Source organism: Notechis scutatus, chromosome Z (assembly GCF_049901735.1).
Source record: "Notechis scutatus isolate UNSWTSFEM ecotype Mainland chromosome Z, rNotScu1.2, whole genome shotgun sequence".
NCBI classification, from domain to species: domain Eukaryota; kingdom Metazoa; phylum Chordata; class Lepidosauria; order Squamata; family Elapidae; genus Notechis; species Notechis scutatus.
In genome coordinates this window covers 82,900,896-82,928,596 of record NC_142025.1, presented here as the reverse complement: position 1 = coordinate 82,928,596, position 27,701 = coordinate 82,900,896, and the positions used below count along the sequence as shown (strand labels likewise).

The 27,701-nt window shown below is 36.9% G+C and overlaps 1 protein-coding gene across 6 annotated transcripts in view; it reads right to left on the bottom strand.

The window, feature by feature from the left end:
- Window positions 1-27,701, bottom strand: part of G3BP2 (G3BP stress granule assembly factor 2) — a 61,839-nt gene that overhangs the window by 16,072 nt on the left and 18,066 nt on the right. For 5 of the 6 annotated variants that reach the window (XM_087945846.1, XM_087945845.1, XM_087945842.1 and 2 more), the window contains 8 exons: window positions 21,966-22,056; window positions 19,544-19,646; window positions 18,382-18,562; window positions 14,186-14,284; window positions 9,936-10,038; window positions 3,395-3,523; window positions 3,101-3,219; window positions 108-1,247 (listed from right to left, as the gene is read on the bottom strand). In XM_087945846.1, the coding sequence (XP_087801972.1) occupies window positions 975-1,247; window positions 3,101-3,219; window positions 3,395-3,523; window positions 9,936-10,038; window positions 14,186-14,284; window positions 18,382-18,562; window positions 19,544-19,646; window positions 21,966-22,056 (1,098 nt within the window). In that variant the 3' untranslated portion in view covers window positions 108-974. Of the gene's footprint in view, window positions 1-107; window positions 1,248-3,100; window positions 3,220-3,394; window positions 3,524-9,935; window positions 10,039-14,185; window positions 14,285-18,381; window positions 18,563-19,543; window positions 19,647-21,965; window positions 22,057-27,701 lie in introns of those variants that run through there. The other variant, XM_087945843.1, reaches the window with a different exon arrangement.

Here is a 27,701-nt window from a genome sequence, read left to right as displayed (position 1 = left end):
GATTTAAAGATACTGCAATTTTATACAATGATTTTATAAACATTTTTACAGCTGTTAAAGTTTTGCAGCACAGCCATTCATACACTATACTGTACAAAATCACCAGCAAGACTGGAATGATGTATTTAATAGAAGGCACCATTCATGCTTATTACATTACCAGAGACCTCGATACAGTAAAGACATTTTTTTCATTGTACACTGCTTACAGAAAGGGAAAAGGTAAGAGGAGTGTGTTGAGCAATCAACCGTCCCCATCTACAGAGAGGCAGAAAGCTCATAAGACTCTTTAAACAGAAAAAACATTTTTTTCTATTCAGAACTATGATTTTTGAAGTTTTACATTTGTGTTTACAGCTAAATGGTTTCCTTCTGGAACATATTTTTAGTCTTGTTAAGGTTTATGTGTACATATATTGGTCACAGCAAGCAGAGCAGATGCCCGCATCGTTTTACAAGCTATTATTTTTCCTTGCTGTTTTCAGCAGATGTTAATGTAAAATGAAGCAGGTACCCATTAGTGCGTTTAAAGTTCACAAAACATGAGTTGTTTGGAATCAAGAGTTCTAACAGAAAAAAAAAGGGAGGGGGCAAGCTTTCCCAATTCAAAGATTGCACTATTTGCATTTCCAACAGTAACACTTAAACAAAACGTGCAGCACAAGGATTTTAACACACCGGAAAGACCTAACCTCAATTAGGCATACCCTTTTTGTCCTTTGTTGTTGCTGCAGAAAGTTTAAATGATCATTTCTCAGTTCCTAATTCCCAAATCTAATGTATAAATTAATATTATGATTTCATCATGAAATTAGGAAAAGAATGTCCACAATTTACCTGGTGATCAAAAGATGTTTTACACATCAAAGAAATGATTTTAAAAGGTTGTTACATTCCAAAGCCAGAAAATTAACAAAAATGCAAACATGACAAATAACGTATCACTTTCAAGACTGCCTGCCAACAATGAATCTTCAGCGACGTTGACCTGTGAACCGGCCTTCCATCTGCCCTGTTCCTCTTCCAGACCCAAGCTTCTGGGCCATGGCCCCTCTCAGAGGTGGCCCTCTGCCTTCACGGTCTCGCATCATTCCACCACCCACCATGCCACGTGAACCCCCAGGGCCTCTGTCACTGCGTCGAATATCCTTGCGATCATCACCACCACCTCGAATTTCTCTTTCACGAGCAGCTCTGGTCTTTTTTTCTTCTACGTTCAAACGCACCTCACCACGGAACATTATAGGCTTTTAAATGAAGAGGAAGGGAAGAATGGTAATACCAAAAGCTTAGTTAGTTGAATATCCAAAAGACACAGGCCAATAATAGTTTACATGAAAAACATATTCTAGCTCAAAATTTATCAATGCCATATTTAGCTAAACTTCAAATAATGGGTCTAGGACAGGGGTCTGCAACCTTAAACACTCAAAGAGCCACTTGGGCCCGTTTCCCACAGAAAACAAAACACTGGAAGCCACAAAACCTGGGTGGGCGTGGCCAACGATGTTACTTACTCCCACCCAGTCACATGACACACACCCTGCTATGTCTATCCATATTTTGTGGCTCCCCATATTTTCTATGGGAAATAGGTATCTCCCTCTCTCTCTCCCTCCCTCCCACCTCTCTTTCTCCCTCTGTTAATTTCCCCCTCTCATCTCCCATTTCTCTATCTCCCTCACCCTCCTTCCCTCTCATCTTTCTCTTTCTCTCATCTGTCTTTCTCTTTTTCTCTCTATCTCTTACTCTCTCTCATCTCTTTTTCTTTTTCTCTTTCTCTATCTCCCCCCATCCCCTTTCTTTCTCTTTCTTTCTCTTTCTCTTTCTCTGTCTCTCTCTCTCTCTTTCTTCCTCCCTCCCTTCCTCCCTCCCACTCCGCACCTCCACTTCCCAACCTACACACCCAAGGAATAACTGTAATGAAATTCTGTCCCTGGAAAGATACAAAAATAAACCTTGCATTGCAAAAGGAGTGACTGTCACGTTGTTACATCACAGCACCATGAGACTGCCACTTTAGATCACTGCACACACTTCAGAGAAGTATCATCCCAAGCAGCAGCACAATCAAACAGGCACACATACACATCCTGCAACTCGATCCAAAGTGGCTGGGCACCCCGGAAATGCTTGGCAGGCAAAGTATGGGACGAAACTCCCCCCAATCACCAAGGCAGTGTCCACTGAATCCTTGCAAAACTGGGCAAGGTGGAGAGACGAGAGTAGACAGAGCCAAATCAAGCTGTATGTCTCTCTCTGTCTCCCTCTTGCTGTTTGACTGGTAGGAAACGGCGGGTGACTACTTTCGGCTCTGTTGGTGCTGAATGCACGACCTGCTCTCTGCCCCGAGAGTTGCCAGGGGCGAGTGGGGCAGGGTCGCATTATGTTGTAATGGGCTCATGGAGGAGGGGATCCAATCTCCCCCATTGTGAAGCATGCTTTCGCTGTGCTGCACAAGGCACTGCGACAGTAGTGGGCAGGTCATGGAGGGTTTATTAGATCTTCCCCCTGCCCCACGCCAAAGGAAAGCCATTTGGGCTTCTCTTTACCTCCTACCCTTCCCCCTGCTCTCTTCCCCCCACTCAATCCTACTTTGGGACAGAGGAGCGCACCCTGGAAACGCGTGTTAGGGTAACGTCGGAGCATGTCTTCTGATCCTCCACATTCCTCCAGGCCCTGATGCCTCTGCTGCCCACACCCCCATGGCCCCAGCCATCGCTGCCCGGGGGAAGGCACAGGAAAAGAAAACGAGCAGAAACATAGCTCTCACTGGGGCAAGAGAGCCGATAAACTGCCGCGACAGGGCAACAGCTCTTTCATCCCGCTGCCGTGACAAGGTGACAGGGAGCCACAGCAGAGGGTCTAAAGACCCACATGCGGCTCCACAGCCACAGGTTGCTGACCCCTGGTCTAGGAAAACATTCTCTCCATCCTGCAATGAATTATTTCCCAAGAATATATATTTCACTACTTTTTCTTCATCTAGAGACATCTATAATAGAAGACCAATATAGGACTTGTAAACAAATTTCAGAACTGATTCAAACTAAATTCACCCTGGTAATCACCATCCAGTGACTTTTATCAAATTACTTACTTTGGCCAATAGAATTTTCTGAACTGGTTCAGAGTCATCAAACACCACAAAGCCAAAATTTGGAAGTTTTCCTCCAACACCTTTTGTATTAATACGAAGTTCCACAACATTCCCAAAACCTGTAAAAGTATAACGCAGGTGGTTAGGAAAAATGCATTGCATGAATTAAACAGAAATGACATGTTGCTTATAGAAGCAGTTTAATATTTGAATTATAACAGGGCTTAAAAATCTAAAAATATGGAGTTTTCTCTCTACTGGGCTTCATAGCAAAGTAAAAGAGAAATTACTTACTCATAAAGAACTCTTTCAGTTCATTTTCATCAATGTCATGTGGCAGATTGCCAACAAAGAGCTGGTGACTATCTGGATATCGAATTATTCGACGACTATCTGATTCATTTTGATCCATATCCCCTCGGCCTATAGTAATTAAAACATAAAAAATTAATGTAAAAATCATATCTTTTAACAAGTATACCAAATTGTAATTTTATATTGGTATTTCAATCACACAATCCTTGTTTTGGACTCAAATATGTTTTATAAAAACTTTTGACAACCTCAAAAGACAATAATGAAGATAAAATTTTACTGATTTCCTAATAAATTTAAATTTATCCAAAACAACTGTTTCACCAGCAATAAGCACCTACATCAGCATAGATTAACTCCAAAATTAACATCAGACCAAGCATCAAGTAAACAATATCCCAATCAAGAAACTGCCAAAGAAGCCAACAGTAAACAGCTCAATCAAAGAATCTCTTAAGACCATCCCCACCAACACTAATAGGGCATGCCACTGGAATATAAACTGATAGCAAACTCCAATCCTTACTAGTACTGATGATGTTACCTAGTTTGGGTAATGAAAAGTCTGCAAGAAAAGAAGCAAGCTCAGAGCACCAATCGCTAACTGAAGATCTGAAGTAACAAGAGAAGAGTAACCTTCTGCCAAAAGACCTTCATCTACACTTTCAGCCTAATATATGCCTTCTTTATATACCCCACAGGAACCATCCAAACCAAATCTTCTCCTCTTTCTGCCCTACACTCCCATTATTCTTGCCCTATTTTTTTCCTCGACATCTCTTTTTAATTAATTAACTGATCTTAACTATTTGATTAATTAATTTTACAATTTATCATTAGTGATTATGTATTATTAGTGACTAATGGTTATTGTTTAGCTTGATTGCTTTGAATATTAGTATTAGAATGTTTAGTGTAAATTAGTGATTAGTGCAATTAATTGATTAGTGTGTTTAGTGATTAGTGTAATTAATTATTAGGGTGATTATTGATTAGTTAAATTAATTGACTAATGTGATTAGTATAATTGACTGTTTGGTGTGATATTGCTTTATTGATTACCATAATATCTTGTTTGATTGAACAACCCAATCAACAAACCATCTCAACAAACCCACCATGTCAGAAAAACAATCCAATGTCAAACCACAATCTAAAAAGAAAGAAATCCCTACTGAAAAACCACAAGACTCCTGCTTTTACCTTATATGTAAAGAAACTTTAAAGGAAAATGAAGATTACATCAAATATTCTCTTTGTGACAACTACGCTCACCATAATTGCTTAGAATTACCCAAGCAAATGGCTCTATTCCTAAAATCATCCGCCAATGTTTTTCCATATTTCTGTCCACCGTGCAGACCCAATCTAGACAATACATTGCTCTGTTCGAAAGAGTTGATACCATAGAAACACATATAACATCCCTTGACACCATTGTAGCATCCCTGGACACTATACAATTAACAAACCAAAGAAACGAACATCAAACAACTACAAACCATATCTCTACCCAACAACTGCAACCAAAACTCAATCCACAAAAAAACCCACAAATGCTACAAATATTGATCTCCATCTCATCAAAGAAGCTGTTGAGTGTGATCGGAAACGACCAAATACCATCTTATTTGGTCTAGAGGTCAACAACAATGATGACATCCCTAACATCTGCAACATCATCAGAGACTATCAAGTGTCAACCATCTCCCCTGATGAAATACTTGATATTTCCTGCGTCGGTCCAGAGCTCAAAAACAAAGACGGCTCAATGGCCCCACGCCTCTGCTGGGTCGTTTGCAAAAAGGAATCAAACAAATGTAAATTCATTTTCTCAATAAATTCACTCGCAAACAGTAACAACCATAAGAACCTCATTCTCACCCTGATCTAACCTTACAGCAACGTATACTATCCTGTGAACTACACTCTGAGCTCAAAAGACTACATGATTTAGGTAATACTAATCTATACATTGACTACTGCACAGATTGTATCAAAAGCAAGAGCTACAACCTATGTGCCAATAACCATCACCCAAACATCCAACGCTAGGGATGCACACCCCTTACTTCCTCCAGACCAACTACTTCATATCTTAAAGGCAAACTACTCAATGCAAGAAGCCTTGCAAATAAAATGCATGAATTCCTCATCTTCCTAAGCACAGCCACATTCGACATTATATTTGTCTATGAAATGTGGTTGAATGCATCTTTCCCAGACTCCATTACCACTGTAGGAGAATATCATGTTTATCGGTCTGATTGCAAAATCTGTAGAGGAGGTGGAGTTGCTATATTCTATAAAAAGTCTACAAACTACAAACTGCCATATTGACTTTACTGAAGATAATGTAGAAAATGCACTACGTAACCTAAAACCATCCTTATCTATTGGCCCTGATGGCTTACTACCAACCTGCTTCAATCGAGGACCTGTATACTGTACAAGTCAAAAAGAGGGCTATGAAAATATTTATAGACCCCTCACATCCCGGACATAAACTGTTTCAACTCCTTCCCTCAAAATGATGCTACAGAGCACTGCACAGCAGAACAACTAGACACAAGAACAGTTTTTCCTGAAAGCCATCACTCTGCTAAACAAATAATTCCCTCAACACTGTTCAACTATTACAAAGTCTGCACTACTATTACTGTTAATCTTCTCATCACCCATCCCCTCCCACTTGTGACTGTATCACTGTAACTTTGTTGCTTGTATCCTTATGATTTATATTGACTGTTTCCTAGTATGATTTGATTGCTTATTGTACTCTGTGACTATCGTTAAGTGTACCTTATGATTCTTGACGAATGCATCTTTTCTGTTATGTATACTGAGAGTATTTGAATCAAGACAAATTCCTTGTGTGTCCAAACACACTTGACCAATAAAGAATTCTGTTCTGTTCTATTCTATTCTAATGTGCAAACTTCTTTAAAAAGCTCTCCACTGCCCTAACAAAACCACTAAGCATAATATATGAGATATCATTCAGAACCAGCTCCTTAACAAACCTATGGTCTTTAGCAATGGTCATCCCTATCTTAAAAAAAGGTGACCCCTGCCTGGTTGAAAACTACAGACAATCTCATTGTCTTGTGTCACATGCAAAGTTATGGAATCAATTATTAATTAATGCATTACCTTCCACCTAGAGCCAAACAACCTATTCTCCAACAAATAATTTGGTTTCAGAAAAAAATTGTCCTGCAATTTGCAACTTCTACACTGCAAAAACATATGGACTACATTATTTGACCAGGGCAAAGCAATAGATGTAATTTACATAGACTTCTGCAAAGACTTTGACTCAGTGGTATATGACAAACTACTATTAAAATTAAAATCTTACAGCATTTCCGGATTACTGCCTTCCTGTCAAACAGGCAACAAATACTAAAAATAGGAAATGCCCTATCAAGCCCTGAACCAGTTAACAGTGGTGTCCTCCAAGGGAGCGTTCTAGGACCCACACTCTTTACACTCTATATAAATGACCTTTGTGATCACCTTATAAGTAACTGCGTCCTCTTCGCTGATGATGTAAAACTATTCAACACAATGCTACTGTGCTTCAAAGTGATTGTGATTTTGTATCTGAATGGTCAAACAGTTGGCAACTCCAAATCTCAACCAACAAATGCTCTGTCCTATACATTGCTTAAAAAAATCAATACACCAAATACAAGCTAGGCAGATATGACCTCGTTGATGACCCTCACTCTGTCAAAGACCTTGGAGTTCTCATATCGAATGACCTAAGCACCAAAGCTCACTGCAACAACATTGCAAAAAAGCCTTTAAGAGTTGTAAATCTGATCTTACGAAGCTTCTCCTCTGGTAATATCGATTTGCAAACTAGAGTATTCAAAACTTTTGCTAGACCAATACTTGAATACAGCTCTGCTGTCTGGAATTCGCACTGTATATCAGACATAAATACAATGGAACGTATTGAGAAGTATTTTTTGAGAAGTATTTTACAAGAAGAGTACTACACTCCTCTATTCGCAACAGAATACCCTATACCAATGATAGAATTGAATTGGAATGGAATGAGTGGTTTAATTACATATATTTATAATCACTTTTTAAGAATATAGTGTGTATTTTAAGAATGTACCAAGCAGAATTCGATTGGAAGTTATGTATTATATTGAATGTTATAACCTCAAGATATATATTGAAGCTTAAATAAGAGTTGAATGGATGTAATTAAAAGATATAAAGGTGTCATACTCCAATTAGTAACTACAGGAGAAAATTTGTTTAATGAGAAAAGATAACATGAAATTGAAACAGAACAGACAAAAGTATAAATATAATGATTTGAATTGAGATGAGATAATCAAAATAAAATTGAGAAAATTAAAAGAGGGGAAAAACTATATAGAAAATGTAAAGCAGTAATAAGATATGGAATAGAACATAAAAGTGAGCATGAAATTGAGTTTGTGTCTGTAAGTGTAACCCGGGACCATGCTATTTTCAAAAAAAGATGTTTTATTTGTATTATGGTTTTTTTTTTGTGAAAACCCAAATAAAATTTTCAAAAAAAAGAATACCTTATACCACCAGAGATTCTAGGCTTAGACAACCTTGAACTACGCCGGCTAAGATTGGACTTAAGCATAGTACATAAAATCATATGTTACAACTTCTTACCAGTTAATTAATATTTCAGCTGTAACCACAACAACACAAGAGCACAGAACAGATATAAACTAAATGTAAACCATTCTAAACTTGATTGCAGGAAGTACGATTTCAGCAACAGAGTGGAACTCTGTCTGGAACTCACTACCTGATTCTGTTGTCACCTGCTCAAATCCCTACTCCTTTACCCTCAAACTAACCTCTATCAACCTCACCCCATTCCTAAGAGGTGTGTAAGGGGGATGCATAAGTGCACAATTGTGCCTACCGTCCCTGTCCTATTGTCCCCAATTATTAGTTCCTATTTCATGTATTTAAACATGTTTATTCTTATTTCTACTATATTGTAAGCGTTTGAAAAAATAAATAAATTTTAAAAAGCTATAAAAGTCATTACAAAAAGAGACCTAGCTTTAACACTGCAGCCTACTGAACTGTACCTTTTTCTTCGATCCACAAAAATTCTTATGAACCTACAGAATATTTTACCTGTTATTAGAAATTTTTATTGCAGTTTTACTTAGCCTCACAAGTTGTTGCTTATGCACTTTGACTACACAAAGGGCCATAAAACAATATCTCCTAATATTTCAACAATTGAATTGTTCTTTTCTCTTATATTTTTATCTCATTTTTATTATTTTTTATAAATAACAAGGTGATAAACATAATTAATACTCCTTCCTCCACTTAGTTTCCTATTTTTTCCACAGCAACAATATGAAGTGAACTGGACTGATGACAGTGACTGATCCAAAATTGCTCAGCTGGCTTTTAGACCTAAGTCAGGACTAGATTTCTAGTCTGGCAGCTTAACCAGTATACCAAACAGGGTGCTAACTGTTCCAGTAAAGATAGACACACTGTAAGTTACATGAACATATTTATTCCATATACTTATGCAGAACAATTCTATGCAGTTCATATAGCTTTTATGTGATTTTCACTGTCGATTTCATTTGATTTCTAATGCAAGTTTGTTACTCAGAAACAACATTATTTAAGGTTCTGTTTACCTGTTGTATAAGATTATAAATCTGAACTATGTTCACAAAGGAAATTTTTAAAAGAGCAAGGAACTCAAATTTCTACTACAGATAGTCCTTGTTATTGACCAAAACTGGGGTTTGCAACTTGGTCATTAAGTAAAGCAGCTACTAAATGAAACCACCACTATGCTTGTGTTCATATTTCAGCTTTCCTTTGCTTTACAGACTTGCAAAGATTATCTTTTCATTATTGTTGTGTGAACTGTTGCTAAATGAGGCAATCACTAAACAATATTTTGAAAAATCATTACATTGTTAGAGTAGGCTCATTTAAAAGTCATGTTTACATGGGAAAGTTTTATTCCAGGAGTAAAAGTATGTAAGTTTCATTCTGAAATGTTTTATGAATGAAATTTCATGAAACATCAATTTGTCATGAGTAGAAAATATTCTGGAGGAACTACAAACGTGATGTAACACATTTTAAGCTTGAAAGGCTTCCAAATGCATGAAACAAGTAGTTCAATACTCAGAACACTGATTCTATCTTCAGATTCTAAGTGTCATGGATTGAAAGTAAAATTGAAAAGTGCTTTGCATAGCCCTATTTATTTTCTTATCCAACATACTTATTTACTTAATAATATTGTATATTCTATCATGGAATTCAAAATGGCACATTTAGTTCTCACCCAATCTCCATCCATCCATGAACAATCCTACCTCTACCTAATTTTAAAAGGCACTTCTATCTTCTCCTATAGTTTTTTTTACCTGCATATATTAAGTCTATAATCTTTAAGTGAAAATCCGTATCTTGATCTTCATAGAAATCCAGGAAAATTCACAACAAATTGAAGGAATACCTGGTCTGGGTCCCCTTGATGGAAAACCTGGTCGCTCCCTTGGACGCTGTTCACGTACACGAGGTGACTGAGACTGATTTTCGGATTTTGTTTCGATTCTTTGCTGAAAAAAATAGTAAAACTTAACAAAAACTAAAACAACATGAGCATTGTATATTATTTGATAATACAAAAAAACCTTATGCAGTATTTATTCCACATTTACAATAATTATATGGCTTGTTGCTCTAGCAGCAAAGAAAATCACAAACAAAATGTGTGGTAACCCATATTAATGTGTATTTATTCATATTGACTAGAACCAAAATATTAGCCTTCTGAGAGATTTTTAGCTCTTTTCCATTATTGCCCATTAGTTTGCCCTATAGGCAAGTAATTATGAAGTGTTCCTTTCAGAAGGAAGATATTCATCATCCTGCACATGCACAAGATGGGTATAGGAGGTATTCGGAATCATACATTTTTTTCAGTCCAGAGTGAACTGAAACTTTTTAAGCCATATCATGTATCACAAAGGCAAGTAACCAATATAAAAATAGGAAAAAGCAATTATATTACATTAGAACCAAGTTAAAGCCAGTCAGATGGAATGGCAACATCTTCAGATATTATGAAGAAGAAATTTCAAAAGTTGGGGTTATTTTCTTTCTCATCCCCCCGCTAATACATTTGGAATTTTATAATTGCAAATACCTTATCTCTAAAAATTCTGAAATTGAGGAAAAGGAGGGATTTTTTTCTAATGTCATTGTACATTATTTCTTCTCTTTTGGGATATTTACTTTAAACAATTAGGCTCTTGATCAAGCAACTTGTATACTCACTCAGGCACTTGTATTATTTGTTAAAAAGAACACTCTATTATTTCCACCATGTACAATTACCTTGCTCTTCAATACATTAATTTTCAGATAATACATGGGATATCATACAGGTAGTCCTCATTTTACAACTATAATGGAGCCTGCTATGATTACTGCTCATGCAATCACATGAGCAGACACATTTTTACTTTTACTTTTACTTTTATGGCAATCATAAAGCAAACCCATTGCAAAGCAAACCCTTTGTTTGCTATAGGCTGTCTATGTTGAAAACTGGAAGTAAATGGAATGGTAGAATGAGATGCTGCAAATGACCATAAAAGGCTGGTTATTGAGTGCCCAAAATGCAGTTATGTGATCAGGGGGAGATACCAGGTGGTAAATAGCTTTTAGGTGATCCTTTTTAATGGTTGGTTAGTGACAATTCATAAGTTGAGGACTATCTGTACATTATACCAGAGCTTCCCAACCTTTCTGGCTTTATGGACTGGCTGGAGAAAGGGGATGGTTCCATGCAAGTAGCAGGAAAGCACACAGGCAGTTCCATTTGCACAAGCTGTGGGCACTTGTGCTTGTCGTTTGTTCAACTGGAGCGCATAAGCAGGTGTTTGCACACTGCTCATGCAGGTGGAGATGCATGCACTTCCATGGCCCAGTTCCAATCTTCTCAAGGCCCAATAATGGTCCATGACCCAGGGGTTTTGTATACCTCATTATACATAATATTCAATGCAAATCACTGAGATTCTCATACAGTAACATATCTGCATAAAGTGTGTGTGTGTATAAATATACACTGCTCAAAAAAATAAAGGGAACACTTAAACAACACAATGTAACTCCAAGTCAATCACACTTCTGTGAAATCAAACTGTCCACTTAGGTAGCAACACTGATTGACAATCAATTTCACATGCTGTTGTGCAAAGGGAATAGACAACAGGTGGAAAGCATAGGCAGTTAGCAAGACATCCCCAATAAACGAGTGGTTCTGCAGGTGGTGACCACAGACCACTTCTCAGTTCCTATGCTTTCTGGCTGATGGTTTGGTCACTTTTGAATGCTGGCGGTGCTTTCACTCTAGTGGTAGCATGAGACGGAGTCTACAACCCACAAATGGCTCAAGTAGTGCAGCACATCCAGGATGGCACATCAATGCGAGCTGTGGCAAGAAGGTTTGCTGTGTCTGTCAGCGTACTGTCCAGAGCATGGAGGCGCTACCAGGAGACAGGCCAGTACATCAGGAGACGTGGAGGAGGCCGTAGGAGGGCAACAACCCAGCATCAGGACCGCTACCTCCGCCTTTGTGCAAGGAGGGACAAGAGGAGCACTGCCAGAGCCCTGCAAAATGACCTCCAGCGGGCCACAAACGTGCATGTGGCTGCTCAAATGGTCAGAAGCAGACTCCATGAGGGTGGTATGAGGGCCCAACATCCACAGGTGGGGGTTGTGCTTACAGCCCAACACCGTGCAGGACATTTGGCATTTGCCAGAGAACACCAAGATTGGCAAATTCGCCACTGGCGCCCTGTGCTCTTCACAGATGAAAGCAGGTTCACACTGAGCACATGTGACAGACATGACAGGGTCTGGAGATGCTGTGGAGAACGTCTGCTGCCTGCAACATCCTCCAGCATGACCAGTTTGACAGTGGGTCAGTTATGGTGTGGGGTGGCATTTCTTTAGGAGGGCGCACAGTCTTCCATGTGCTCGCCAGAGGTAGCCTAACTGCCATTAGGTACCAAGATGAGATCCTCAGACCCCCTGTGAGACCATATGCTGGTGCGGTTGGCCCTGGGTTCCTCCTAATGCAAGACAATGCTAGACCTCATGTGGCTGGAGTGTGTCAGCAGTTCCTACAAGACGAAGGCATTGATGCTATGGACTGCCCCGCCCGTTCCCCAGACCTGAATCCAATTGAGCACATCTGGGACATCATGTCTCGCTCCATCCACCAGCGCCACGTTGCACCACAGACAGTCCAGGAGTTGGGGGATACTTTAGTCCAGGTGTGGGAGGAGATCCCTCAGGAGACCATCCGCCACCTCATCAGGAGCATGCCCAGGTGTTGTAGGGAGGTCATACAGGCACGTGGAGCCCACACACACTACCGAGCCTCATTTTGACTTGTTTTAAGGACATTACATCAAAGTTGGATCAGCCTGTAGTGTTTTTTTCCACTTTAATTTTGAGTGTAACTCCAAATCCAGACCTCCATGGGTTGCTAAATTTGATTTCCATTGATAATTTTTGTGTGATTTTGTTGTCAGCGCATTCAACTATGTAATGAACAAAGTATTTAATAAGAATATTTCATTCATTCAGATCTAGGATGTCTTATTTTTGTGTCCCTTTATTTTTTTGAGCAGTGTATATAAACATATACACACATCCATGTCTTGGATTAATTATAATTTAGATGTCAGTGAAATATTGTTTACTATTAATCCCAAATCATAAAATGCTAAACCATCAAACAGAATTAACTTATTGCTACAAATATTACCTGTAACATACAGTACAACTAGTAGTAGTCTAAATTTTTAATTCTAGGTTTGTCAATGGCCACTTGTCTCTCTTCCTGAAAATGATCAAACTAAACAAAGCCTTCTAACTCAGAACTAATTACCTCCTGTACTAAAGTCATAAAGGAGAACTTATGTAAACTAGTGATTAGGGATGAATTTTTAAAAAACCCTCATCTCTGTTGGTTGTGCTAAGACAGCATGATTGACGCAAAGTCAGATTAGCTGAGACCTAATACTTAGTGTTTAAATGCTGGTTTTAGGCCAGCACCTTAACTATTACACCATCTTTTTACCAGGAGATTCAAATATTGTTTGTTTAAAAAGTATACTATTAACTTCATCCACACAAAAATTTAGCTTGCAGATGATATGTAGAAAATACCCATTTTGCTTTGTTATTTGCAGAACTACTATAGGATATAAACAGTAACAATGATATAAACCATCACTATTTTTTTCTAATGAGAAAATATTTTTTAAATCTTAAATATGAATATATGAAAATCAGCATTTAGATACAAATCTTTATTAAGTATTTTGCTAAATAATCTGTTGGGAATTACTGTATGTGCAGTTTTCTAACTTTCTTCACATATATTTTGACATATATTTAAAGAAATAATGAATTCTGCATTATGAAAATTGTCTCTGAATATGTTAGCTAGATTTCTATTGTCAGTTCTCTTCCCTCCCTGTTATTTCTAGATATCTCCCATTATTCTCACAAAAGCATTTTTGAAATGTTGACAATGATTGTGCTATTATATCAGTATTGCAGCCTGCAAACAAATAACCATGGTACAGGAAAGTGGCTGTAGATGAAAAATACAGCTTTATTAATGAAACAGTTTTCACAGACAAACAAGAAAATAACCTAAAGCATCCACAGATTGGTTACCTGGGAGACTTGTGCTTTAACATGACTTGGAATTCCAGAAGAAGAAATAGTACCACTAGGAGGCAGGTTTTTACTGGTCACTGAAGCCCAGGAGAAAGCCTACAGGAAATGCAACAAACTTGGTCTACTGATTATGGCAGACTATTGGCATTCCTTAAGAAAAATCTGGTTTAGGAAAACATTCCTGTTCTACCCCACAACTGAGGAAGTAATTAGAACAATTTATTTTCAGTCTATTTACTGTGCAAGATAGTTAACAAGCACCATTGTTAGGTTCATTGCATAAGGTTACAAATGCTCTTACTAATATATATGTTGATGTCAATTATTCAATTATTTTTATATTTTTTTAATAGTACAGACTTAATATTTGCACATTTAAAAATCTGAAAAACATGATGGGAAAAACACTTTCTCAATCCCTTCTCTTCCTGACCTGAAAGCAAATGTGGTTATGGCATCAGGGTGAGTATTAGCACCTGAATTAATGTAAGCAAAATTAATCAGGAGCTTTTTTCACTAACAGGAAACTTTAGAAAAGTACAAGCTACAGCTTTTTCTTAATACCTATGTAACATTTATAGCACAAACAATTTGTGAGATGATGTTGCACTAAACAATCGACCTGAAGATGCTGTACCAGGAAAAAAAATTGTTGTATATCATCTAAAGCAATGTTTTTCAAACTTGGTAACCTTAAGCTACATGTCTAAGAATTCCCCAGCAACAAACACTTAAGATATTAAGCATAAAGTTGCCACACTGAGAAACACTGATCTAGGCTTACAAACTGTGATATCTCAAACTTTGACGAATCTGTTGTGATACCCTGATTTCGAATGCTCTTGCCTGAGGGCAAAGATGAAACCAAAATATCTGATTTTTACTACTAAATGAAAACCTTTCTTTTTATTCTTGCACTTATGACATCAGGTCCATAGCTTATTTTATCTCTTAAGTGCCTATATTCTGTCACATTTATTATCTGGTATTCCAAATTATTTCCTTTTTTTGTTGTGTTTGGATTGGTTTGGCTTTTTATTACCCAACCAAAGATAATCTGGAGAATGAGTAGGACCATAAATAATTTAAACAAATAAATTCAAATAAAAACACTACTAATTATCTTCAACCAAATGTGAAATCCAAATTAGAAGAGATCCTGGGCTAATATTAAAGTTAACCGATTAACAGAAAAACCAATAAGGGTAGCCTACTTCAGTAATAAAAAAAATGTATTCACAATACCCTCCTGATGATTTACCCTTCTTTAAGACAGCAACAATATTACGTTCTTCTGTACCAGAGAAAATGTATAGTATGTAATCTTCAATTACCAAAACTAAGATGCACATATTTAAGAATTTAAGGACTATGTACAAAGTTCTTAATGTTTTCCTGCAGACTGCAAAGCTAAACAGAGTACTATTACTACCATTACAAACTAGATATTACAAACTGTTACTCAATAACAAGGGATTACTATTAGGACAGGATAATTTCAGATTAAATTAGTGAAAAATATGAAGAAATTATGATAAAAACATAACGGTACTCTAGGACGTGTCAATTTTTCAACTTTCAATTCCAAACATTAGGGGTGCTCAAAAGTTGTGACATGCATTGGAGATTGTAAATATATTTTGGTTACTTTAATATAATTTAGATATGCTTGGTAAATAACTACATAAATATAATAACTTTTAAACATTTTGTTTCATTTCACAGGTTCAGCTGTTTTTCTCTTTTTATTTAACAGTATTTTGTATGAGAGTGGCTTTGTTTCCTGTCAGTGTGATAACTGATTTGTAATGGGTTCTGGAAGAACAAGACTGGAAACATTCACTCATATGAGCAACCTATTGGGACTGGTAGGGACTTGTTGCCGACTGAACTCCCAAAACTGTGAGGCATTCTCAGATATGGCTTACTATTAAGAAAACAAAGTAGTGATGATGCTAGAAACTACCCAGCAGGCAGTCTTGCAAGAGACATCCATCCAAAAGTTCTTGGAAAGTGGGAATGAGCAAACAGTTATTTTGTGATCTCTGTTGTAAATTCATGAGTGACAATCTTGACAAGAACCAAGGGAGCTGGGATCAAGCCAAAAACATATTTCTTGGTAAAGGAAAGCTAGATGTCAAAGAGACTTTTCATTGTGAAACTTGACAAACTGTCAACTACAATTGTCAAATTGTTCTGTATGCTGAATTCAGCTGTCCTGCTGGCTGCAAAAAAGCTCACATTAACTGAACCTGCCTTAAGGAGACAAAGATACCACTGAAGAAACTTGCTTTCCTTAAAGATCAGAGAGACAAGATTGGTTCTTTTGGATTGCACAAGACTGGCTTGCCAGATGGGCCGAAGCAGAAACGACTAGTCTGGGTGGAAGATATCTTTATCATTTCATTCCAGAGAAAAGTTCAAAAACAGGAAAACCTGCTCAAGTGATTGCAGATAATCAAGGGTATTTCATGAAGAAGAAAAGCATTGACAAAAGCTTAAAGGCCATTGGAGGAAATTCTATACAAATGTTAATACTGGCTGTGAAGGTGGTGCCATGCACTGGGTAGAGGTCAAGCTTGATCAGAAGTTGATCTGATCAGTGTGTGCACTCCACACGAATGAGTTATTTCTATAGCACTTCATCACAAAATTGGATGGAAAGACTTTGTCTAACATGCTGGCAATTTTAACTGGCAATTTTAACTGGTTAAAATTGGCATTATGCTAGACACTGGAACAGAACTTGACATTGATCTTTCATTCATCAGTTTCAATTGGTGAGCCTCTAATTTCACTGAGTGACAGTATTGTAAAGGATCTCTCTACTGATCAAGCAAATGGATATAGGAACACACAGAGAATAAGGATAGGAGAACTTCCCATAGATCTGGTTCTTTTGGAAATTGGCCCTGCAAACCATTCATACTGGTTGACAACTGCAAATAGGTTGTGTCGAATATGGGTTTCAAAACATAGCTTTAAAGGCAAAATTCTCCATAACTTAATAATAATAGTGGAATACATCGTTGGTGTGTTCAATATCAAAGTAAAACATTCCTGGATTGAAAGCCCTTGTTGTTCCAGCCACAGCAAGTCAGATTGCAAAAGAAGACTGCAGTATGTGCTGTTTTGCCAACCATTCAGCACTGAGCATGGTACGCTTTCAATTAAATGATAATTCAGACACTCTTGTGTTCAGATGACATTCAAGAGAGAAGAGCTGGTATGCAAAAGATCATTGACTTGAGGAGTGCAGACGATGACACACCAGGAAATTTTTCTATACATGAAAGAAAAACACCTTTAATTAATGCCAGAGCATCCACTCTGATGGAGCTGACTGGATGGTGTGAAGGTGTATATGGGCCACCTTTGATATATAAACTGATTACAATGGAAATAAAGAAGTTCACTGATGAAACAATGCAAGTACCACAGTGGCCCAATCAATAGAGAGATGTGCGAAACAGGTCCCAGAAGTATCAAGCAGAGTGTACACACATGAGAAATGTGACAGTTATACCAGAAACCAAGAAGCAAGTTGGCGGCTGATGTCGAAAAACAAATCAAAACAAGACTTGATGAAACTCACTTAAACATGTTTGTAACTCAATAAATTGCTTTCTGATGTTGACTGCATGAATTAATTTTTGATTAGCTAAATAAGATTCATGCAGAAAAAACTTAATTTTTGTAGAAGGTGTAATTTTTAGAAGATAAAGTTAATAGTATTTGGGTTACAAAAGACTTTTGTAGGGTACATGATCAGTCATGGATTTACCATACCAAGCTAAACATTGTGCAATTGCAAACATAATAGCAGATTTGAATTCTTGGTGTAAAAACACATATTTTTTGAAAAAAAATTGCAAAAATTAATTTTCACCCTATTAAATGACACATCTTAACATAATACTATGTTCTAACAATGTTTAAATATTACAATACTAAATCATACACTTATGAACCTCTATCAATTATATGTATTTAACTTTTGGATTTGGACAGTATGTAATTATAATCTCTGTACATGCTGGACAACTGGAATATAGCTGACAAACGTTGAATTATCAATGCAAGCTACATTCTCTTTAGATCTAGTATATGATTATAAATATTTAGAACAACCTCATAATCAAGTTTGCTACCAAGTTCCATTTAATTACACAAACGATATTGACTTAACCAACCTTTGGTGGTTCCTGTGGTAGAGAAACAGTTTCTACAGGAAGTGGGGATGGAGATTTTTCTTCTAGTTCTTCAAGGTTTTTTTCTTCCCCTTCAGTTTTCAGTTCTTCCGTTTTTAATTCAGATTCCAGATCTGGCTCAACTTCATGGGAAGACTCTGCCAATGTTTCTTCTAGTCCATTACTGGAATAATCAGATATTTCAATGTTTCTATTAATGTAAATTATTAGTATTACCCAATTTTCAAGAAAAAAAATAACTACTAGAATTTATTATACAATTGTTACATATGCATCTTATGCATCATTTAACATTAAGTTTTACTTGAAGTCCTTTTGATGATGCCCAATTTAAAAGTTTGCAGAGTCATTAGTATTTTGAGACAGATGGACACTTCTACATTTTTGTATGAGAAAGCTATCATAGTGAATCTGGCCATTCAGAAACATATACCACTCTTTCTAGCCACTCAGAACACCCAAGGTGTTCTGCCTTTTTCTGGGCAGATCCATTTACTCAGGGGTGGGATTCAATTTTTTTAACAACCGCTTCTGTGGGCGTGACTTATTTGGTGGTTGTGGCTTGGTGTTGATGTGACTGGTTGGCCATGGCCAACTCAACATCACTCACATCGAGGCATGCATCTCCTCATCTGGCCTCTCGTGACTGTGGGGATGCTGCTATAGTTATAAGTATGAAAAGTGGTTATAAGTCACTTTTTTCAGTGCCATTGTAACTTTGAATGGTCACTCCACACAAGCAAAGTACCAGCAAAGGAGGGGGAAAAAACTCCAGAGACATTCCTGAGATAGGAAGTCTAGTCCTTCCAAGAATGTAATAAGGGTTAACGGAGAGGCAGTTTCTGTAAGCAACACCAGAATGTTTCCTTCCTGCCTTCCTTACAGGATTAGACCAGTAATTTTTTCTAACAACTGGTTCTCCGAACTGCTTAGAATGTTAACAACAGGTTCTAGTGAATAGGTGCGAACCTGTTGAATCCCACCCCTGCATTCATAAAAATATGAATAAGGTTAAATTTCACTTTGATTAGAATTTCTCATCTCTTGTTTTATTATGGGCTAATTATGGGACATTAACATACAGATTCATGATTTTCAAACACATTTGTACAGACTGCAACATAAGCATGGATAATTATCTTACGCTACAGGATGACTATCATAGTAAGTGCTGCTTGTATTTTCTTGTACAGGTTCAGGTGTTGTTTGCCTTTCTTCATTTTCTTCTTCTACTTCATCTTCTGATTCTGAAATGTAATTCATCAATTCACAATTCATAAAAATGTTATGTCTGCCACAATCATTTCTTATATTTTCATTTTTACTTGAAATGAAAGAGAACATATTTATTCCAGGAATTCATATGCAATACAATACATTTTTGTTTCCATAATGCCAAGAGCCATAAAAATTTGTAGATATAGTCTAATAAATTATCTTGGCTTTGTGTAAGTATTGCAAATTCTGTCATATTTTTGCTTAAGTCCCTTCTTTGAGATAGCTTTTTATTTATTTTTTTCAGTTATTTGCAAATACATTAATCATTGAGGACTCCTATCTTCATTAAGTAATTCTCATTAGGTCTTTAGTCTATTTCTTCATAATACAGGTAGACCTTGACTTACTACCACAATTGAGCTCAAAATTTCTGTTGCTGAAACATTTGTGAAGTGAAATTTGCCCCATTTTATAACTTTTCTTGCCACAAGTGTTAAATGAATCAGTGCATGTGTTAAGTTAGTAACATGGGTGTTAAGGGAATCTGTCTTCCTCAATGATTTTTCTGTAAGAAGATTACAAAGATGATCAACATGACTTTGAGACACTGCGACCATTATAAATGTCAGTAGCCAAGCATTTGAATTTTGATCACATAAACATGGAATAGTAATGTTAACCTTTTTCATTACCATTGTAACTTCAAATGGTCACTAAACAACTAAATTGTTGTTAAGTTGAAGACCAGCTTTATATAAAAATATTCATATTTAAAAATAATTATAGAAAGCACAAGAGAGGATGCTGTTAACTACAATAAGGGAGCTATTGTTAAGATTCCTTTTGTTTCTTAGTATTTGAATGGATAACCAGCTTTTGAAGGACCTGAGAAATATTAAGAAGGATGGAATTAACCTCACCCCCCAAGAGAGAAGATTCCATAAGCGTAGTCTGGATGAAACGGACCTACAGTATATATATTTTTATTAGATTTTATGGTTTTAAAAAACTAACTTTTTCTTATATTATGTTCCTTCTGATCTTTATCTCCTTTGGTTTATTTATCCCATAAGTATCTATCAATTGACTAAGCCTGCTTCTTCTAGAGTGGATATTCTGCTGTTAGGAAACTATCTCCAGTCTGTTATCTATGACAGCAGGTTATTTCTATAATAATAATCTGAGATTGAAAAAAGCTAATCTATTTTTGAGCCTTGCAAATTTTAATCTTACTCTTTTTTTCCCACTGACCCATATAAATATATAAACATATTAATTGTTGCTTGCCAGTCACAAATATTTTTTCTGAAATTTCATTTGACGCCATTTGAAGTAGGAAATTTATTTTTGTTAAAACATCAGTTTTTATTATCACAATAAATTCTACCAGGAAAGATGTTTTTTCAGCCTTTTAAAGTCTTATTTATTTCTCTAATTTGTTGGATAATTCTGAAATATCTCTTTATTGCATCCTGTCAGATAAACACTGTATGTTTTCATTGGATCTTTTGTTACCTCACCAAAACCCTCCCTTTTTATAAACCTGTAGTCCCTATTTGGGGTGGAGTCGGGGTGACTGGATGGAGCCAAGCATTTACTGGCCAGATTTCCTTCCTGACGCCTACAAATTCACAGCAGATATTTTTTCTTTACACTACAGGAAAGAAATATCTGCTTATATCTAGGATTGAGCTCTCAACTTTCCCAGTGGAAACAAGCATCTTCATCACTAGGCCACTACACCACTCTTTTGTTATCTCACAACCTGTCTCTTTTTTCACAAAAATGTATTCTTTAGAAATTAAATGCCTTGTTACTATAACTTTGGAATATGTATATACCCAGTATCTTGGGTTAGATGGACAGTATTAAGATCTAAATCTATTAAAATTCTAGTATGTCTAGAAATAATTATATCTGTTAGGAAGCCATGAATGTAATGTCTTAAAAATTATTCTTTTTCACATGCTAAATTGAGTTTATGGACAACATTAAAACATTGGAAAAAAAGATGTGGATACGGAAAATGGGATAAAAGCAAGAATACTGACTTTAGATCAACTGATAGAGGAGGATGAATTTTTAACATATGCTGTGCTAAGAGATAAATATCATGTATCAGATGTAACAGTGGCAATATTTACACCTTCAACTTTTGTTAACAATATTGTTATATTGAATTATAATTACTACTACTACAACATATTATACATTTTTTCTGTTGTATTTTTTCACTTATTTTTAAATATTTATGCATTTTTGTAATGTATGCATTTTTCTGTTTATTTTGTTTTATTATTGTTTTATAATTTTCAAATATATAAACAATTAATATTACAAATACCTACCTTCATCAAGTTCAGGTTCAGAATCACCAAATACTTCATCTTCATAGCGAAAGATATCATTGTGGACATAAAATTTATTAGGGACAGATCCCTGAAAAACAAAGATAGAAGCAAGCTTAATTTGGGGATGGTTGCTCTACGATATTACTAATTACACCCATATTTTTTTTCTGTTTGTCCTTGCAAAGGCAAAGTTGATATCTGTGGAGTGCACAGTTGCTAAGAAAGCTTCATTGATATGTGAATGAAGTCACCGGGTATTGAGCTCAATTTGAGGGAGACTTAGGAACAGAGCATCTAATGAAAGTAGTATTGATTCAAAAATGGTTGTGCATTGTTAGTCTTTAGGATCCCACTGGATCTTTGTTTTAACTATAAACACAGCTAGCTACTGCTTTAGAAACTAGAATACATCACTTTGATGTGCCTTTTTTTCTTCATGGACATAACGATGCTTGATTGTCATAATTTCAAGTTTCTGGGAAGAATCATTAAACTTAAGGCTCTTCAGAGTTGAGATTTTGCCTATCCATAGGAAGACAATTTACCTATTTCCAAACAGTGAATAGTATTGTAATAATTCAGGATTTGTGAGACTTCTGGTATATATTGAAATGAACAAGAAATACCCATTCTCAGACAGTCTTCAAAATTTCACATTTGAAGAACCAATGTTATTGGAATTGGAATCCTTAGAATTGCTAGTTTATACTGATGTCATCAAACCTAGCCCCTATCCCACTACGACATACAGTCTGATAATTTGCCCTTTATTTGCTACCTTGATTAAATAAAGTCCACACTTCGTTAAAACTTCCAGTCTTGGTTATACTGCAGGATATCAGCAGAGAAGTGAAATTTTCAGCTTATAGGCATTTTTACATTAGTTCAAGAGTTTGATTTTTAGAAAAATAATTAAAAAACAAATTAAGCCTAACAAAAACATGTCTGCTTTAAATTTTATTTTCTTTTTTAAACAAATTTTATTCAGTTTTTCACATTAAAAACAAAAATCTCTTTTTAGTGGACAACATATTTCTGGGTCATCACCTTTACATACAAATATGACAGCAATTATACATTCATATATGCATACTTAATTCTATTATTACCTTTTCCATTCCAAATTTTCAGTAAGGAGAGAAACAAACACATTAATTCTAGCTCTTTCATTAATTTCAATCGAAACATCTTTTTGTTTCATTTCAATTATTTCAAATATAATCATTTAATATTTATTTTAAAAATAAAGATAAACAATATGTGCTTGTCTAATAATAATAATAATAATAATAATAATAAAGGTTACCAATGTCTCTCCTTGCTTTTAATAGTTATATTAACTTATTAATTTAGTTGGTTCTTTAGTCTGTCATATTCCCTTTCCATTACACATTCTTTTTATAAATTCTAGATTAATACAAATTTTAACACTAAAGAAAAAAAACCAAGTATAGGTTTCCTCCCTTTTACTGCTTTGAGTGTGACACCTCAATGATTAAAATATGCCTTTATTCCCTCATCTTGATTCCCAATAAACAATTATTTTTAAGAAGTTACAATAATAATTATTACATCTTTTCATTTGGATTCCGCAGCATATTTCCCCCCTTAATTTTTAATACGAATTATCAGTATCTATATTACCCTATTTTCTAAATATTTTTAATTGCAGAAATATTCTTATTACCCCTTGTCACCCTGAAGAATCCCCTTTTTAATTCATCAACCATTATCTCTGAAAAAACCATTTCTTTTCAACATTTTATTATTTCCGTATTTCTTTATATTTCTTGCACCTGTTTCTTACTGCTTCTCCTCCCCCCCTTTCCCCCATATCTTTTCTCATTCCAGTTTATATCCCTCTCTTTCTTAATATCTTCCTTTCCCCTTTTCTGCTGGGTCTTTCTGCCTTTCCCAACTTCACAGGTATATTCCATCTTTTGATTGCCTTCTTAAATCTCAACTTTTTAACCTTCCTTCTTTCCCCACTTCTTTGTAGTGTTCTTTGTGTTAATTGTCTATTTAAAATGTCTTCTCCTTGAGTCGACTCCTCTTCCTCTGAAGCTTTCTTCTTATTCTTCAATCACCATTTCCATTTTTTCTAACACAGAGCAAAGTGATTCGCCTCTTTCCTGCAGTAATTCTCTCATATTTTTAAGTTCCATTTTTAATTCCCAAAGAGATATCATCATTACACACTCTTATATTTTATGATCATTAAAGTCCACAAAAAGAACACTTTTACTTTCCTTCTTTCTTCTTTCAATTTTCTAAAGTTCTCAGTTATTCCAGCCCAGGGTCTATACCAAAAACATCAATCAATCCCACAGTCAGTCTTTCCTTGCTTTTTTCTTTATTCTGATTCTGCTTTCACTTTCTAAGATTCTTACTTTGTTTCAATATTTCTTTAATGTTATATCCACACAAGTTCATTCAGAAACAGGATGCTTTCCCTTTTGTTTGAGCTCAAGTTTTTGTCAAAAGGTGGCACTCTCCATTATACAAAGTCTTCACCTTTTCCCCCTATCTTTTTATTTAGGGTTTTTCGAACCTCGATATTCCAGCACAGGCCAGTCTCCAATTTGTAAACTTTATTGTTATTATTTTTTGACAATCTTATGTCCAGCTTTATTTTATGCCTGTTTATTGCCAAAATATTTTAGTCCAATTTAGTTAAATCTTTAGTTCTGGCTTCTTCCTTTCCCGGTTCGAAGCCCCGCTTAGCTGTCAAAAATATTTTCTTATTTTTTTCCTGTCCCTTTGTAATTTCACCGCTCACTTTTCTTTTCTTAAAAATTCCATGTTCCTTAATCCCGAGGTACTTTTGTTTAGTTGTATTGCCCAGTTGTCCCAGTTCAGATGTTATCCACCTCTTTCTTCCCTCCTGCACAAACAGCTGAGTCCTCTTCGGCGTGGCCGTTTTAAACCACCGCTGCAGTCTTGTTCGGGGGGGAAAAAGACCAAGATGGGGGGGGGAGATGCAGCTCCCCTCATCCTGGCTTGTGGCTTCCCCTTACTCCGCCGCCCCTCCAAGGCAGCTTCATCCCCAATCGTAATGATCGGGGCTCTCCAATGAAAGAGCACGGACCATAGCCGCAGAGAGTTGCGATCTACGGTCCGTCAGCGAGGAGGCTCCGCCTTCTTCCTCGTGTCTGCTTTAAATTTTCATTTGCTCTTCACTTGAAAATCCAAATTTTTGCACACAAGTTGGAGAAGCTCTGGGAAAGCCAAAAAACCATATGGCTTATTAGCTATGGCTTACTATTTCTGCCTTTAAGTCTGATGAAGTAATAGAAACCAGACAAGAGCTCCATGTATCCATGTAAGTATAAATACATGTCTGTGTGCTTTCTAGTTTTGCACTTAGATATATCTCCCCTCCAACTTTGGGGGAACATAAATTCTCTGAATGAAGGTGAAACTGCTCACGCTGGCCTACATTTTGGGAATAGTTGAAGGAGATTCTGCCGAAATGTTGCTACAACTTTAAAAGCACAACTGTAATGGCGTGGGAATGTATGTATGTATGTATGTATGTATGTATGTATGTTTTCGTAGATTTTCATGGGTACTGCTACCTAAATGCACAATCCCATCACCACCTTGCACAGATCAACTCTGTAGCCAAGACCCTCATCTCCAGAGCCAAACACCTAGCTGACAAAGACCACCTGAGAACAGAACTACACATCCTCACTAACGTATTAATTTCCAACGGATTCCAAAGAAACATTATCACCAATCTAATCCGAAAAGAGATACCCCCAAAAAAACCAAGACATAGAACAATACAACGGTATCGCACTCCTCCCCTACATCAAAGGCACCACAGGCAAAATCAGCAAAATTATCCACAAACACAATATCAGGACAGCCTTTGGCACTGACCAAAAAATAGCCAACATCCTAAGAAACCCCAAAGACAAGATCCAGCTAGAACACCAAGGAGTTTATGAAATACCATGCAACAATTGCCCAGCCACATACATTGGACAAACCAACAGGAGAATAAATGCACGCATCGTAGAACACAAAAATGCAGTCAGAAGAGAAGAAAATACTTCCTCCCTCTTCCAGCACCTTAAAGCCACAGGACATGAAATTAATTTCGAAGGAACCAAATTAATATCCAACACTGAACACTCCAGCAAGAGAATAATCAGGGAAGCCATCGAGATAGAGAAACACCCCCATAACATGAATAGACGGGATGATACCTCCCGCCTACCAGACATCTGGAAGCTAGCCCTCACCAACAAACGAGTCCCAGCCACGAAAACCAACATCAGACCCAAAACAACACGGGACACCACCACCAATCCCCCTCATCAGACCCAGGCCCAAGCCCATCCTATAAACAAAGGACAACCACCATCCAGAAAACAGACCGTGGCTGCTTCGCCAGCTGTCGCACCCCCCGACCCCAAAACCAAACAAGCTGACACACGCCAAGAACACAGACCCAGACCCCAAACCCGAAGCCAGACTAAAACCCAGAATGCTACATCACAGCCACCCGCTCAGGATATCACATCAGAAAACTCAGGAAATTACACCACAAGAACTCAAGAAGTTGCAACACAGCAAATGACCCAGGATATCACAGCACAAGACCAAGGATACCACAGCAATAAGTCTCACAAGGTCATCATACAACCCATTACCCAAGCCATTACTACACAGGAGGCTAATGGAAAAGAGATCAAAACACAAACGACCCAGGAGATTACAACGCAGGACCCAGGATACCACAACAAAAGAACTTGCAAGCCCATCACACAACCCATTACCCAAGCCGTTAAAACACGAGAAGTTAATGGAAAAAAGATCACTACAAAACAAACGACCCAGGAGATTACAGCACAAGATCCAGGATATCTCCACAACAAAACTCACAAGGCCATCACACAGCCCATGATACCAACATCAACTCCATCAACCAATCAAGAGGCAGCAGCGCAGCCAACAAGCCCAGCACACCAGCCCCCACCACCAATATTTATAGAGAGACGGCAGCTCCGATCACACACTGCTTGCACTGGCACGAAGCCGAAAGCACCAGCCTGAGGATGGCGAGTGGGACCTCACCAAAACGTCGCCAAGATACTCTTAATTTTACACGGGAAAACACCCGAACACACTTAGACCACCCAATCAGAACACAGCCAAGCCCCCACCCAATCAAGTCACACCCCCACTAGCAGTTAAAAGGAAGAAGCAGCTGCAAACTCACATCACTCTGAGAAGCACAGAGCTGAAGACAGAAGCCTGAAGATGATGAATGAGACTTCATCGAAACGTTGCCTAGATACTTCCAATCTTACGCGGGAGAAAACCCGAATAACCAAAGATCCATATATATATATATATATGTAAGTACCATGAAAACTTAAGAATATATATATATATATATATATATATATATATATATATATATATATATATATATATATATATATATATATGTTTTCTTAAGTTTTCGCATGGTACTTACATGTATGGTGTTCGGCTTGGTTCGGGTATTTTCCCACGTCATTGTAGTTCTTTTAAAGTTGTAGCAACGTTTCAGCAGAATCTCATCTGCCATCATCAGGCTTCTGTATTGTGTCCGTCTGTGAGTCAGACTTTACAGTAGTTTCAGATTTGAATTTGGGGCAGCCTATTGCTGTGCCAGAATGGTTTTTTCTTCATCCTGATTGGTTGGGAGTCTTGGTCTGTGTTTATTGGTCTCGG